General features: G+C 40.7%; 1 protein-coding gene across 2 annotated transcripts in view; it reads right to left on the bottom strand.

Annotated features, from left to right (window-relative positions):
* Window positions 1–17537, bottom strand: part of LOC101475732 (ankyrin repeat- and BTB/POZ domain-containing protein 3-A) — a 254130-nt gene that overhangs the window by 87200 nt on the left and 149393 nt on the right. For both annotated transcript variants that reach the window (XM_014408347.3, XM_014408346.3), the window contains exon 2: window positions 1420–1569. In XM_014408347.3, coding sequence (XP_014263833.1) covers window positions 1420–1569 — 150 coding nt within the window. The remainder of the gene's footprint in view (window positions 1–1419; window positions 1570–17537) is intronic.

The following is a 17537-nucleotide window of genomic DNA, read 5'->3' on the forward strand; positions in this document are numbered from 1 at the left end:
GCACATATTTGTGTTTCTCCAGTAGAGGTCAAAATAGCTGAATACCAACATCTTGCAAGACTTGCTTCTTTTCAATTTCAGAGCAGTTGATCTACAGACATGTGAAAAGAGTTTTGACAGGAATCTCTGGAGTCCTGTCATAAACTAAGTACATCTTTACTGTCCATTTCTACTATACCTGAGCACTCAAAGCACTTTATACAACATATGTCATCCACTTAAGCACTTTGTTTCTGTCTAAATGCTTTCTATCTGTCATTCACACATCTTGGGGTTTAGTGTCTTGCCCAAAGATGCTTTGGCATTGAGCCAGGGATTAAACCACCAACCTTCTGATTAGTAGGTACCCTGTCCTACCCCTTGACCCACATCTACCGCAAAATAAGAGGGTAAGTAACAGCCAGGCTTTTGCCAGTTTGCAGGTCTGGATGATTCAGCTGTGTCTTAACACAGTTGTGTTTTAACAGTCTTCCCAGGAGTGGCTGTCCCAGCAAATTCACCCCAAGGTCAGACTATGCAATGCTCAGAGAAACTGCAGAAAACCCAAGAGCTGCTTCTCAGACTCATTTTGCGTGATAAAATTTAAAGTTCTTGACAGTGCTGTTATAAAAAGACTGAACAAGCATAGCTGCTTTGGAGGACTGCAAAGGAAAGCCTCTTCTGTCTAAAAAGAATATGGCAGCACAGCTAGGGTTTGCAAATTTCCATCTGAATAAACTTTAAGAGTCTTCGAACAACGTCCTTGGACAGACGAGATGAACTGGAGATGTCTGGCTGTAATGCACAGAACCAAATTTGGCCACAGGACCTGGGCATCATGCAGCCAGTGAGTCATCCATGAACTCCTCTGTATACCAAAGTATTCCAGAGTCAAATGTGAGGCCATCTGTTTGACAGCTAAAGCTTGGCCGAAATTGGGTCATGCAACGGGACAATGATCCCCAACAAAGAAATAAATCTACAATAGAATGGCTGCAAAAGAACAGAATCTAACTGGGCCACTGCAACACTTTGGGTCCAGACCTCAACCCGACTTAAATGCTGTGGAGAGACATTAAGAAAGCTGCATGATGAATGCCTGCAGACCTCAATGAACTGAGGCAGTGTAAAGAATAGTGGGCCAGAATTCCTCCAAAATAACACGAGAGAATTATAAAGTCACACATTTAAAAAATAACTTTTCTAATGAAAATATTTATTTCGCCTGACAGCACAGTATCTAAAAGACCCTTGTCAGTCCCAATTTCTTCTGGAACTGTAGATGCATTTCAATTGTCTTGTGAGCAGACTTTTAGGTATAAGTAAAATCCTGAGATTTTCATAATGCGAGACTAGTGAAACCTTCTTTCCCACCTGGTTAGAACTCTGCTGAGTGTGCTCTCACTGTTTGTTCTGTGTATAAAAAAATACCACACTCACTCAGCTCCGCAATGCTTCCCACTCGGGTCGCGAGCAGGGACTGCTCCAGGGTCCGGAGCTCGGCTTGGGTGTACCCGTGACCTTCACTGCCCCTCCCCGAGCGTTGCTGGTCCCTGTGCAGGTTCAGACTCTCTGGGAGGCTCAGCACACCTGGAGACGGCACAGAAAACAAAGGAAATTTAAAAAAAAAAAGGCAAAACAACAACTCATACATCTTCTTCTTCTTCTGGTAATTTTCCCATCAGCTTTCTGCTGATGCCAGATTTATCACAGACAAGAAGTAACAGGGGAATGCAAACTCTAGAGAAAGACAAGAGGAGCAGCAGAAATGCAAATCAGCACTTTGAGATACATATTCTGCACAGAACTGGGAAGCTGTGCGATTAAAACCACTTTCATGTTGCAGCCAGAGAGCAAACATTTGTCTAAATGATTAAACATGGGGACAGAGTCACGGGTTAATGGCATACTGTACGTGATGATTCTTCTTATTTGCATTGAAAACCTCACAGCTCACAAAGCTTTCTTGTTTTTACCTCAACCTTCAAACTCTAATTGAACTGAATCGTCTGTTAGCCACATTTGTTTCTTCAAGTATTCACATCTAAATCACCTTGTCGTGATCTCAGGTGTGTTTCTTTTTTTTTTTCTGCTGAAAACAAATGGTAGCAGATTACGCTCGCTAGCAAGAATTAATCCATTTAGGAGCTGTTATTGCAGCCAGGCATTGTGTAGCTGCAAAGAATGGCTTGTGACAGATTGGATATTGAGTTTTCTGCTACAATAGAATGGAAAGCAACACCATGCCGGGTGCTAATCCTAATGACACAGCACAGTGGGATATGCCATTTTTCAAAGAACAGTAATTACAACATGGAGGAATGTGGACAATTTGTCTATGTTTGATGCCGGCAGCTAAGAGAAAAAAACCCTCGCACAGTGGACACAGTGCACCAAGTTCACGAGCTTTCTTTAGTTTTCCCTGTACAGAAAAGACCTCTCCAGACTCAGATTCCTCCCACCATCACCTCTTCCCACAGTGTCCAACCCAAGAATTCCAGTATTCCCCAGTCCCAGTCCTGCTCCTTTTTCTTCCCACAGCCTTTCCGGGGAGGTCTACATGATTTTTTTCCTAATAGCTTTTTCCATTGCTGTTTTAACCACTGAGCAGTATTAATGGAGCAGCTGGTATTAGGGTGTGTCTCGAATGGAAATCCTCAATGTTAAAACAAAAAAGCGTGGCCGGATCTGCAGCAATAAAGAATTTCTATAATCCAAAGAAATGAAAGACTCCTCTAAAATGAATGATTTGCTGAAAGCTGGCTATATGGAGAGGTGTAGTTAGCAGCTGCTTCACACTTAGCTCATTTAAAAGCTCTTTAAAATGGTTTGTTAGTACATATGGTGTTCACAGTTTTAAGTGTTTGAGATCATTTTCTATGAGTGCAGATATTTAACTCACTGCTCTTTGAAGCATTTATAATTGTATTTTATCCACAACTGTCACCCTAACAGTCATTTATTTGTTGTGTATACCACTGTGAATAACTTAAGGGGAACGGTTGTCTGAAACGGTGGACCTCATTTGTAAAATTCATGACTTTGGGAAAAGCCACAAATTTCATGCAAAGAGATTACTGAGACAGAGGGGTGGCACCAGAGGAGCTCTGAAAGCCGATTTCACCCTGCCTGTTAGTTTGGCCACACACTTTTTCCTTCAGATGTGGTTGGGTAGTACATAACACAGCCAAGTCACTCTCTTGTATAGTGAATCCTAATGTAGTGTCAACATTTGGCATAAAATTACCTTTGGCATAAAATTAAACATGAGATTTTATATTTTAAGTTGCTGTAGACTTGTTAACTAATGGGTGTTTATTACAGAGCTAATGGAAATGATTTATAATTGGTGAGAGTTGGGGCGAGATGTGCGATCGGTGCTGTTTCTTGTTTGGAACGACCGAAACAATTACTGAAGAAGTAGAAAATTGGGCCTTCTATGTGCACCCCTTTAACTGCTTGTTAACACAAACATCTAAACAGCCAATCACATGACAGCAACTCAGTGCATTTAGGCATGTAGACACAGTTAAGGCAACCTGCTGAAGTTAACACCAAACAGAGTGGGGAAGATTTTGAATTGAGTATTTCAGACCAGTTTTTCTACTGGTTCACTGCTTTCCACAGTCACCAGATCTCAACCCAACAGTCCATCTTTGGGATGTGGTCGAATGGAAGAATTGCATCATGGATGTGTAGCTGAAAAATCTGGAATAACTGTATAAATATGGAGCAAAATCTCTGAAGAATGTTTCCAACGTCACAAAGAATCAAAGCTGTTCTGGTGGCATTAGGTGCTCCAGTCTGGTCAAGGCTGGAGCTCAACCTAATAAAGTGTCCAGTGAACTTCAGTTAAAACGCTACCATATAAAGAAAAAGACAAGATTAGCATCTAGCTTATTATAAGTGCACACCAGAAAAACAGCATCCATGACGTTATGACAGCATACAGCGTTTAAGTGCACATGGTATGGTTAACTTTCACATTCCTGAAGGCATCTTGCTCAGGTAAGATCCTGCTGATTTAAGCAAGCTAATGCTAAACCTTAATCACCTATTACAACAAGAGCACAGCTCTGTAATAAAGCAGTCTGTGCACTCTGTCTGCAATCCATACCCTTCACCCATGGGTGCATTATGAGACAAAAAGCTTGAAGTAAAACATTTTAAAACATTCTTACATTCTTTCAAAAGTACAGCAATTGTTCTCCTCACTTTCTAAACTTGTAAAGTTGGTTTTTTTTTTAATAAGAGGTGATGCAACACAGTGGTAAACATGCTCCTGTTCCAGCTTTCTGGATGATGCTGCCACGTGGTGCTTCATTTCAAGTAATATTCTGTCCTTTTACCATTTGCACAGCATTGAATTCTGTTTTAATCTACATTTTCCGTGCATTTCAGCTTTGTTGAAAACAGGGTTGCACTATAACGTTGCCTTCAATCTCAAATGATCAGATAAAAGAGGGTAAGAGATTTCATGGAGCCTCAAGGAACTGCACAGATGGACGTGCCACTAAAATGACTTTTACATACAATGAACCACCAATTGGGAAAGTAAAACCACTGACTAAAGCAGCTTAAAGTCTGCTCCATGAAGATGATAAACACATGACTGAATTTGTATCTCTAGACTGAAACTAACGAATGTTTTTCTAAGCAGAAGACATGGATCAAGAGGGATGGCTTTTATAAAGGTCTGTGAAACTGCAGAGTAAACAACATATCAGTTGAATAAAAGTGGCATAAAAACTACAGAAAAGCAGGGATTCCTCAGGCTTCTCGGAAAAGAGAAGCTGTCTGTCCTACTCCTGTCCCAGATTGAAGCAGGGAAATCTCTTGAAAGTCCTCTAATCACTAAAAAACATATTGACATTCATGGCTTCCTGAGCTGCAGATTTTGCACTTGTGTGTGTTTTTAGGTGGAGGTATAGGTTTGAATAATTCACAGTGCCCTCTGTAATCAAGGCTTCCCATCTTCATTTTCACTTCACCCCCACCACTGCCCAAACTATTCTTTTAATAATATTACCGGGGTGCCAGGGAGTCCTTTGCTGAATTATTCATCCTGTCAGATCAAGACATATAAACAAGTCTGCAGCGCTCTCTTTCCCCACCTCCCACTCACTCTACATGTTATCTCTCACTAACACTTGGCTTCTCCAGATAGGAAAAAAAAGTAGGAATATTTGATCCTGGGTGATGTTTGTGTAATAAACATCAGAGGTGAGAAAGAAGGCAGCCTGGCCCCTCGGAGGCGAGGAACAGGGAAGAGGATGAAGGGAAGAGGGAACGCTGACACAAGTTTGTGATTAAAAAATGACAAACAACATTTCCATGTCACATCAACCACGTCGTTCTGTGACCTCTGAGGCAATTATATAAGTATATATATATATATATATATACATACATATACATACATATATATATATATATATATATATATATATATATATATATATACTTTAGAAACAGTCTAATGCCACATAAACAGATACAACCTGCACTGCCTACTCTCTGCCTCTCTTCACGTGCCCGATGAGCAGATGAAAAGGATGCTGGGTCACGGCGACGGGACTAGTTTAAAGCTCCATGTGGTGCACCGAAATCCCCTCAGTCATTCCCGTGAAAATACCACTGCTCCTCATAAATAAAATAAGTTCTCATAAATAATATAGAGAATATTGAGCTTAGAACACATACAACAGCTGACAGTGTGGCAATGAAACAGGCTTCAATAACAAGCAAAAAAATAAAAGGTATTGTCTAGAACAAAGCAATTAATAAAGATTCTGCACAATTGTTATTATTCTGCTTTAACTAATATTACTTTTACTACTATACTAACTAATATTTATAGTTATCAGTGTTTTTATAGCATTTGCATGGATGCATATTACTTAGAAACTATAATTCTTGTGTGCCACGTGTTGTTTTTTAAAATATCATCTCACATGTGACGTCTGACCTCTCCTTAAAGGTTAATAGACTTATCTGAAGGTCAAAGTAGCACTGACACTATATATACAGTAGCTTTTAAGACTGAGTTTCTTAATACCATGCTTTTATTGAGAACATATAGACATATAGAGAATAATCTATGGGGATTCTAAAAATCATGGTACTTTGGACCTATGACCTTTTCTTCAAGGTCAAATAAAGTCAAACTTAAAACTATGATTAAAATTCTTCTGCCTTTGTTCCTACTGGCAACACTTAGTGAATGATACTGGTATATGGGGGTATCATATTATGTGATTACAGACACACACACACACACACACACACACACACACACACACACACACACACACACACACACACACACACAAAATGTGTGTAATCAAGTCAAAACATCTGTCAAGCTACACGTTTATGACCTCCACAGCACTACAAAGAGAAACAAAAAAAAAGAAAATTAAACTAATGCATACTTCGGACTGTGGGAGGAAGTGACCAACCCTAAAGATTTAGTCAAACATTCAAGCTCCATACAGAAACGTCCCCAGGAACCTTCTTGTTTCCACCCATGATCCTTCAAAGACCAGCAGGTGTCTGTCTCTATGGGAAGCCGGGCAAATGTGATGGAAACACAGACTCAGACACTTTGAACATAGAGTTCAGTCACCAGTGTTTCACGAAAAATACACACAGACATGGCACGTACAGCTTCAATATACCATGAAAATCATTCTTTTCCTCGACCCGCACCGGTGGATCTAAAGTCCACCTCAACAGATATGGATTGAATTCGACCCAGATAGCCTCAGAGTACAAACATTTACAGCACTTGAACAAGAGTATACATTTCGAAATGTTTGCATTATTGGTATTGTTCGTTTGTCTGCCTGTTAGCATTCTAGCATCCGCAGTTGAAGATATCATGTTCAAATTTTGTGTGATGGCAGAGTCACGTCACATAGCAGGATACAGTATCTAAACCCATCTTCCTCAGTGGGAATGTGATATTCATTTCCACAACCACCACCATGCATGGACACTCACAAACGTCAGACATGGAGGTCTTATTCTCCCACATGGTTATCACATTCAAGTCAACTTGTTTAAGTAGCACTCAAAATGATTAGTTAGTAAATGATTATTGTAACTAATTATCTAAATGATTATTTTTGAGTTGCTTGTCTGTTATTTCAGCCCCTAACTGAACTGATAAAAGAGGATGCCGAGTAGAGATGGCTGGATCGACCCAAATATCGATGGTATCAATACCGCTGATACTGAGATTGGACGAGAGTTCAAATTTGCAAATTGATGATGATTCATCTCATAAATCCTGACACACTGCTCTCCCCTACATAAGCTCCCTTTATAGGTTGAAAGTACTAGTATGGTATTGGTATTGGTCTCGACAATGCTGGCCCTAAATTTATGATACCAACTTTTTTTTTAGTAAAATTATTAATAACTTTTTTGGTCTGGATGTTTAGCAGTAGTATCCAGTTCAGGTAACCTCTTACAGGCTCACTTGCTTAATGTTCTTTACTTTTTTGTGTAATTCTTGTATAATTTTTGTCTGTTTTTGGGTACCTTTCGAAAAACGACACCGTACTGTATGTCCTGTGTCTGCTTGTTCCTTTACAGAGATGGAAACTTACCTTTAACAAATGAAACCTTTTTGAAAACTCTTTGTTCATATTGTGTTGACCTGACTTCCTGCTGCTGACCAGTACAACATTCAAAGGTTGACACTTGAAGGAACACTGAGCCAAAATGCAGAAAGCTCCTGTATTGTTATTGTATGTGGTGCTGGGTTGGACCTGAGTATTAACTGCTTTCAGAAAAAGCAGTTTAGTTATTGGACAGGACATCTGGGCACCCACCGGATAGTATGCTGCCTCGTGGGGGAACGGGCTATATTTTAGGACTTCTAGTGTAGCTGACGAATATCCTGACCAAGACTTCCTCTTCATTATATTTGAATGCAGAAAGATTAAGAAAAAAAGCTAATTAAAAATTAACAATGAAAATAATACCTGATGTTTTGAGGCTACATTCTGACAAATTCAGACCCCTTTTAGTGTCAACATGGACTATCTATCTACACACAACCAAAGCCTGCACAGACACTGCATAGCGTTGACCCAGTAGGACTATAATGTAGATCACAAAGCTTTTGTTACTGTACCAATAATCATGTCCTTTATAGCTTTACTACATTCGATGGAAAAGTTAGACAAGAAATGTGGAGGAGGCGAGCAGAAATTTGGCCTTGTGTTTGAGCTCTCGTGGTATGCATCCCACCTGATTGGCCACTCTGTGAGCCCTGTAGAGTGGACGGCTCCCTACAGAAGGAGAGGAAGTTTGAGAGTGATACTGACCGATTAGACTGGCTGTTTTTTTTAGCAATTAGCAGGAAAACTAAAGCAGCCCTGTGAGTGGTTACTATGTCAACAAGCCTCAAGAGCTCAAAAAGTGCTGCAAAGACAAAAGATTTTTCCCTCCATAATGCATGCATGGTAGCTTGAATATCGCGCCATAAGGGAAAAGCGTGACTTTTAGCAAAGCATGTTGCTAGAAGGCAAGATGAAAGAATCAATATCTCTCATGTTTGTGGATTAAATATGAAGCTACAGTCTGCAGACGGCAGTGAGCTCACCGTGAAAGCAGCACATTGCAGGAGACACTGAGTCTCAATTCTCTCTAGGAAGGTTCCTAAGCCTTAGATCATGTGTACTGAACCTTGATGGAGGTGAATGGAAGCATGACCTGACAGGTTTGTCTTTTCTTTTTCTTTTTTTTTTGTCAGTATAGTGTGCAAGCTAACATTTTTTCCACTTGTTCTTCTGGGAACAAAGGAATAAAATCACTCATTCGTGGCTTCCTGAAAGGAAAGTTCCAGCAATGGTCACATGGTTTTTAAACTAGTTGATCTAACAGGGACACATGTGAGCCTTCTGCTGAAAGGGACATGCAACAATCTGATTCAGAGGGACCAAATAACCCCGACAGAAATCTGAAGAATTGTCCAGATCCACTACATCCACAGAGGGATAAAATCTGAAGTCCAAAATGCACCCCGGAGACTTTCATTCCAACTTCAGAAACGTGTCACAGCGTTTTCACAGGTGACAATACAAAGTGTTTTGCACAGAGCTCTGAGAAAAACACCGCAGCTTTAATAGCACACCTTGACATTTTAAATTGGATCTATTTTTCTGCACCAGACACTTGTTCACTGTAACATGAAGGGGGGGAAAAACATTCTATGTTTGTGCATTACTCAAAAAAAAGAAAAAAAAGAAGTCTTGTTATCCTTGTTATGTCTTCTCACCAAGCCACAGGCAATGCCTCACGGCTTCCTGCAGTTCTGCTGCTGACTTTACTCAGTTTTGGCAAAAAAAAATCCCCCAAAACATTATTATATAACATTAAACTCTACGCCAGCCTTGTGTGCCTCTTTTCTTCTATTTTGAATCATTTAAAACTGCACATGTGCTGCAGAGAAAGCTGATTGCTAATAATCGTTCCACTTTCTGCTTCTAAATGCTGCACGATAAAAATTTCCTAAACACCAGGGTGACATCTTCAGAACTGATTATCCGTCCAAACAAGAATGACCCTGCGCAAAAGACAGAAATCAGAAAATATTCATAATTAAGGAACAGAAACATCGACTAACAGTCAACATGAGCCAGTGCCTTCCTGTGTATGTAATTAATGGCTCATTATACAGCCGTTAATTACATACACATGTTAAAGACAAGGTCTTTTTAGTGAAGAAATGCAATAGTCTGGGCCGCTTGAGATCAATCCCAGGGCATAATGGGATTCGTGATCAATGCCATCCTTTTATATGACAGACAGCAAATCCCGCCTGAACGGTTTTAACCCTCAGGAGCAAAGATTGCTCAGTTCCATAATGCCCAACCTTTCAAGAGCCTCCTCAGGAGAACTGTACGCCAAAGAAAAACTACAATTGAGAGAACTAATTGTGACATGCCGGATGCCTCTGCTGCTCTGAGGTGCAAGTCAAGGTCGGTAAGGTCGTCGAAGCTGTGAAACATCCAGACGTGCAGGTATTGCAGCGGCGGCCACCTGACGCAGCCTGCTTATTTTTTTCCGGAGGAATGTCCAATCGATTTTTCCTTAGCGAGAAAGTGGCGCTCTCCCCTTGTCAGAGAGAAAACTCTGCTGGAATATTAACAGGTAGTTACCATGGCAACAGGCGGCTGCCAGCGATTGGCTGAGTGTTTTTTTGTCTCCTGCTTACTTTGCTTTACTGTAAGGTGAGCACACGTATACAAGAAAACTCAGAAGCCCCTGAGTCAAATACACAGACGTAACAAGCATTTCATCAGAGGGGGGGATGACTGAGTGCTCCAACAGCTACGCAACAGAGACATTTAATCTCTAATCAATAATGAATAAATGGACTTGGGACTCAGACCAAATTAGCAGTAAAATGGTCAAAATGATTAAATGGCTGAGCTAACTGCCTATCTGCAAATGTCACCCACAGATCCATGACCCAGCCCACACGGTGAAGGAAAGTGCACAAAAAAACAGATTGTGTGCAGTCCTTTTGTGCCTTCATGCAACAGGCTTCATGGCTTATCTCAAATGTAGTTTCAGCTTGTGAAGATTTATAACTCAGCAGTTTGAAGAGTGAAATACAATGTCTTCTTGGAAGCAGGCCTCGCCATTTGGTCACACGGGTAGCTAGTTGTGTAAGTTATTTTGTAGCGCCTAGCTAAATGAGTTGGGGAGAGAGTCGTGAATTTAATTTTAAATGCTGCTTTACTCACTTATCTAACATCTATCTGTTCTATTTCTATGCTTCAGCAGCTGGAGCAGACCAATCAGGCCATTTGGAGATATCACTAACTGGCCTGATCAATCTCTCTCTTCTGCGATGTCTCTTTTGTCTTGTTTCGCTTCCCTCGCTCGCAACCGGTCGCAGCACATTCAATTTCATTTTTAATTCAACTCTGTTTTTTTTTATATAGAGCCAACGCACAACAACAGTTGGCTAGAGGTGGCTTCTATTGTAAGGTAAAAGAACCTACAGTAATACAGAGAAAATCCCAACATTCAACAGTGGAAAGGGTAAAACTCCCTTTCAACAGCAAAGAACCTTCGGTTGCCCTGCCCTTAGCCTGACTATGCCGAAGGTTATTTCCTGTTAAAAGGAAGAATTTCCTTCCCACTGTTGCCAGGTGTTGATTTATGTTGTTGATCACTTAAAAATAGTGATTAAGTCTATGAAATTAGCAGAAAAGCAGAAGCCAAAACCTCAGCCATTTTTTCTACTCCCGGCTCTGCATGATGCCAGTGGATGGTCATCTCAGGCACACAGGTCTGGCTGTTGGCACATAAGGCCCACCCACTTGCTGTTCAATCTTGTTGTTTAGGAGGGGCAGCCAATCAGCAGAAAGACGGTTTAAAAGGATGGGTGACCTTCAAGGGAGAGCAGTTAAAACTGCTTTTTTTAGACAGTGCAAGGGGAATACCGAGCTGAAAATGAAATCCTCTCAATTCATATCCTTAACTACAAAAAAAGAAAAAGCTTGAAAGCGTACTAATTTTGTTTAATTAATATTAAATAAAGCATCCTTAAACTTAATTTAAAAACTTTAATTAGCTTGAAACGAAACATTTTCATATCCTTAATTGACGTTTTAAACTTTGCATATGTGGAAATCCAGTTTGACAGATCTTCACCATTCACTGATTAGGCTGCACTAAATCATGGATATTATTTCAGTTTGGTGCTGAGGCCGTATTCTGTCATTGCCCTTTCAAAAGTGTTTATTTCACTGGCTTCTGTGCTGGGTGCCTGTGCTTTCTGCAGACAGACAACACAAAGGCTACAAGAAAGTATGACTATTATCTTCCTCACAGCTCTTAATGGAAACCCTTGTACTCTTGCACCTTAAAGGGGAGACATGGAAGCACTGCAGTTCTTATAAAACAGAGCTCATTGAAGATCAAAGAGGAATATAAATCTTCTCCTATACACTGGAAACATTTAAGCAGCAAAAAGGTTTAACCTGCTGTTCCACCGCAATTCTCTCGTTTTACTTGTAAGCAAATGTCGGCGGGTTTCTTGGTAGTTACTGGAGTCCACTGAATTATGCCACGTGTAACTCTTGGCCAATATTTGAACACTTGCAGAGAGTTTATTGCAAAAGCTATACTATTGTTAGAAGCTGGATTTTAACCAATCAAAGGAAGTCTGCAGTGGCCACTTCCATGTGTCTTTATAAGTGTAACCTATCAGTGATTGAATCAGCATTTCGTCTCATCTATCTATTCATTAGAGGTCAAATGATGCACTGTTTTCCATCACACTCGTATCCAGTGAAATCTCCCCCCTCTCTGTAATGTCTGCCAACAACATGGGCCCTCACATCCTCATAAATACATCACAGCAAACAAGCACATCCGATACGAAAACACATACAGATGTCTCGACTTGGAACTCTGCAGCGTGCGCTCATCTGTTTCAAACTGGCTGCTTTTCATTCAACTTTACCTCCACAGACCCTTTCTGCATGTTTATAGACAGATTTGCATATTCTGAGATGTGCTTCTGCAGTCCTCGGCTAAATTTATGTGTCTCTCAATTAGTAAACTTTTTTTAAGTTTCTGTAAAATCCGCCTCAAACTGATGGTGCGGTGCTCAGGTTTGCATCGCAACCAGAGCTGCAAATCACAGCAAAGGCTTTTATTAATTACTTTTAAAGCAAACATGCTAACTTTGATAGTCATGCGTAAAGCTATATTACGAAAGTCAGTTTCCTCGTCTTCCCCATCCTTCTGCTCGTGACCCCGTAGTCAACCTTATTGTGACAGAGATTAGAACAGAGAAGAAAAAGTATCTGAATTCTTAAAACGCATCTGAAGGACAGCTTGCTGGAAGAGCAATGATTGAGGATGCACAGCTGCATCCTTGTCATTTTCAACTGTCCTATATACAGTCACTTCATAAGGTTCAACTGCTAAAGTGCTCATTAACTGTTTCCCCATATACCCTCATATATACATCATCATAAAGATGTGATCTGACGACCATTAGACTGTGCTCCAGACTTTTCCAAGAGCAGTAAGCTCTATAAGCAGAGTTCATCTTCACTAACTTCTTCACTAACACAGTCGTTTTGTTCTGGAAGCAGATCGGAAGTATGAGAGAAATCGCTTAGTTCAGAAAATAGAAACAAGGTTCTCGCCTGGTAGGCGTCCAAGAGAGGAAGTGTTTTTGCAAATATCTAATCAGCCAATCATGTGGCAGCAGCTCAGGACCTTTAGACATGTAGACGGGGTCAAGATGACCTGCTGAAGCTCAAAACAGACAGGATGGGGAATGTAGGTGATTTCAGTGATGTTGAGCTTATGGGATGGTTCTTGGAGTGAGATGGGCAACTGGGATTTTCAGAGAATTACAGATTTACAGAGAAAAGTTCCAAAGTGCTTCAAGCTCATAGGAGTTACTAATGAACACTAAATAACATCAAGGTATGCAGAAGACCATCTCTGAATGCCACATAAAACCTTGAAGCAGACGAGCTACAGCAGCAGAAGACCACACAAGCTCTCAAGAATCTGAGGCTAGCAGTTTGCAGAGACTATAAGGCACAAACGTGCCTTACTTTGCTCCCCTTGTGTCTCTTTCTTGTCTCCTCTGTTCAGACCTGTGGACGAAAGAAGGTGCCGAAAGAAATCGAGGATGCACAATCTGAGAAATGGCAATGGAAGTTTGTCTAAAGATAGAAGAAAGGACCCACAGACAACAACAACAACAAAAAAATCAACGTTTAGACAAAAAAAAGCAAATTCATGAGATATTGGCTGCAGCGTGAGAGCTGATTTCACACTCAGGTGTCACCAACTCAGCCATCGCTGGTCTGGTAATCAAACAAAATGAGAAAATAATACAAGCAGAAAGTCAACACCTTGAAAAATGGCTGAGAATAGTTGAAATTACAGAAGTAAAACGTCTTACTTTAATATTCTACATAAGGAGCTGGCTAACAGACTTGTCAAGGTGGCACTAATTTTAACTACTTTATATACTGTGTGCAAAAAAAGGACTCATAATGAAGGCTGTCATATAAATGTAGAGGAAAACGTTTTGTTTCCCTCTGAAATGTGGTGGAGAAGAAGTATAATAAAATATAAATGCCACAGAGCGTCTAAAAAGTCACCTTTCATATGTGAAACCAAATGGCTCTCTGCCTCGTTTCACCTTTTGTGGCCTCGCCTGCATTTCAGCGGCAATCACCGAGAATAGCTTTGATAGGAAGAACTGAGCACTGACTTTATTCTGTATAAATTGTGAGCAGGTAGAAAAGCTGAGCTGTGACCAGCGGTGGATGAAGTAGTCAGATCTATTGCTCAGGAAAAGCCACAAAAATGTAAGAATGCCCTATTATAAGCACAGATGCTCATTTAATTGGAGCGGTTCAGTGAAAATAACCATCATTATGTGTGAAATACACAACACTAAAGTGCTGCTGAAAGTTGAGGTGCAGTTCCTCTAAAGGCCAATAGAGGCTGGCTCCAAAAGCAAGTCAATCCCCATTTGGTCCTATTTTAAAACACCTAACTTTGTAGCAGTCTTAAATGTGTTTACAGCCTGTTACATGACACATTTTGGTCTGTTAGCTCATTTTGCACTTCATAACAGTCTGAATAACAGTCTGAATCTTATATATCTCACCCGTTTAAATTACTTTAGGCTTAAAGTTATGCATAATTAATCCTCTTAGATTTGAATTATCACCTGTGACACTCCAGCACTAGTTCAAACCCCTATATTTTGGACAAGAGCATACATAGATTCATTTTTTATATTTATCCTAGCACTAATTAGCCTGTATCTATAGCTGTGCAGTGGATGCACCTTGCTGATCAAGCATACTACCCTCTTGTCCAAATAATCTCACTTTAGGGCTGAAAAACCAAGATGACCATAGCTTGAATGCTCCGCAAACCAACGGGGGATGCTGTGTCTGTCAAAAAAAATGCTGTACATATTTCCACTTTCTGCTGCTGAAGCCTGCTGTAGATACGATTAACTTCCTAAAAGCGACAAACATATGGCATCAAGTGTCGATGATGTCTGAACTTTCACTCATTTGCCTCTACAGTACTGCTGCATACTGTAAACGAGGGCAGCAATTACCAATAACAGGAGACATATTTTTGCAGGGCGAAAGGTGCTGCACCAGATGGCCTTCCAAACGACTTTCTGCTGTCGTGCCGAAATCGACAGCAAATAAGGAACGAGAGCATGAGAGGCAGATTTAATTGGAGTGAACTGGAGCAAGCGTAAGCTGTAGTATGCCATGTGATGTATCCATATGTTCCTTATCATAATTTACACCTCTGCAAAAAAACACCAAACATCATGAATGTGGCGTGTTGGGTTGTTTTGCGTTGTTGCTCCCGAGTCATCGACATCATGAGGACTCTAATCCTTCATCGCTTGCGGCACTTTTATCATGCCAAGCCAGATGGATTGCAGGTGCCGTGCCAGATGCCTTACTATATTTACAAGCATCATCTAGAACACCAGGCCATATATGGGCATGATTTAGATCAGCCAACAGGCTCGAATGACACCGGGGTCTGTCGCTCAGTATGTTGTTTGCATTGTGCAGATATTACATATTCAGAATGGGCGCTCTGTATTCCCCGGTAGAGACGCAGAGCAAGGTTCAGTCAGTGTTCTCAGTGGAGCTGCCTGACTCATCCCAATCACTGATGGCGAAGAGACGAGGAGGCAACCTAATGCAATTAGATGCAATACAAATATCAGCCTGCGTGCGAAGAGCGGGGAGGATGAGGAGAAGCACTGTGATGTCAGTGAGAGTCGGCATTAAAAGGATCGAGCAAACCCGCAAATATTTACTCGCTTGTGTAGTTGTTTCACTCGCAAACAAAAGTTCAAAGTTAAAAGTCAGCGAGAAAAGGGATGATCACCGGGCAGATTTATCCAACAGTATTGCTCTGTAAAGCTGACTTTGTGGTAATAAAGCATGTGGCAGGTATGGTTGTGAAGTAACATTTCCAATATGTGATGAAGAGAAGGTTTTAAATTTTGTTCAGGATTTTTTGATATTCTAAGGTTTTGTTTTAAATCTAGCTCTGTTTTGGGTTTTACTTTATTTTGTATTTCTTGTCTTCCTAATGTTTCCGTTGGGTCAATCCCATCTCCGTGTTTTGTCCCATATTCCTCAGCGTTCAGTCCCCTCGTTCTGGTTCCCTTTAGTTTTCTCTCTGTGTTCAGTTTTCTAATTTTAGACCTTAGTTTTACTTTTCTGGGTTCTGTTCTAGTTTTTAGGCCCTCATCTATTCCCCGTTTTGGTCATCATATCTAGTTTAATCCTTCTGTCTCACCATTCCTGATTTGTTCCTACCTGTGTTCCTTTGTTTCCCCATCGGGTCTGCATTTGTTTTTTGTCTTCCCAGGTACCCCAATCTGGTTCTCCTCTATGTTAAGTTACCCTTGTTGCCTGCTCAATTGTTTCTGTCTGATGTGTCTGGTCTCTTGCCTTGTGTTCGTCATGTTTAGTTTAACTTCCTGTGTCTTGTTATCCCTGATTTGTTCCTGCTGTGTTTCTACCTGTTCTCCCTGAGCCTCTTCACCAGCTGTGTATTTATGGTCTCTGCCCTAAGGTTATTCCTCTGTGAAGTCTGAGGTTATGTGCTCCTGAGGTCAGCCTGAGGTCTACCTCATACAGTATGTGCCGGATGTCAGGTGTGTTGTGACATTTGAGCCACATCTGATCCACACAACACGACAAGCTCCGTTCATCACTTGTGGTCCAGCAACACTGAGCTGTTATGTGCCGAAATAGTTCTGATTAGACCCAAATGTGTCTGTACTTTCAGATATTAGTCAGACAAACAAAGAACGAGCAGATATCTCGAGCACATACTGGACAGAAAGTGTTTTAAATTTATCCAAATCACTGTGAAAATCACTCAATTGCAATCAGCAGGGTGATTGGGCCAGTTGAAGCAATAATGGCTTTTTGAGGTAGTTATCTTAGCAATTATATGAAGCAGTTATGAGTTTCTGATTTTTGTGGTTTCATTTTGGTAATTTGGTGGTCAAACCAATGTGATGTCTTCCTTCTCGCTGCATGTTGCCAGTTTTCTCAGGTTCAGGATGTTTTTTTACAGGCTGTGCAACATGATAATTTAACATTTTATGCAGGATATCCTTCCTCATGCAGCTCTACCCGTTTATCCAGGCTCGGGACTGACACTAGGAGAACACTGGCTCACCATGACTGGGTTCAGCACGATCATTCATTAGCAGACAGAGGACACAATCCTCCGTCTTCATTTAGGTTATTTGGCTTACCATTTTTGACAATTAATAACAAAAAATAATGCAAAAGTTGTGTCTCTGTTTTCTTCGTTCCAAGAACCACCTCCATTACCTTCCTCACAGTATTAAAACCAAAAAAAGGGCTTTGTATTAAAGTTCAGAAGTTCAGGAGCTGGAAAACGAAGCCCAAGCTAAAGTGTGAAAAGATAAAAAGTGAAACAAGATTCTGAATTTTCCATGTTAAAAGTTGTGTTTT

Source organism: Maylandia zebra, linkage group LG17 (assembly GCF_041146795.1).
Source record: "Maylandia zebra isolate NMK-2024a linkage group LG17, Mzebra_GT3a, whole genome shotgun sequence".
Lineage (NCBI taxonomy): Eukaryota > Metazoa > Chordata > Actinopteri > Cichliformes > Cichlidae > Maylandia > Maylandia zebra.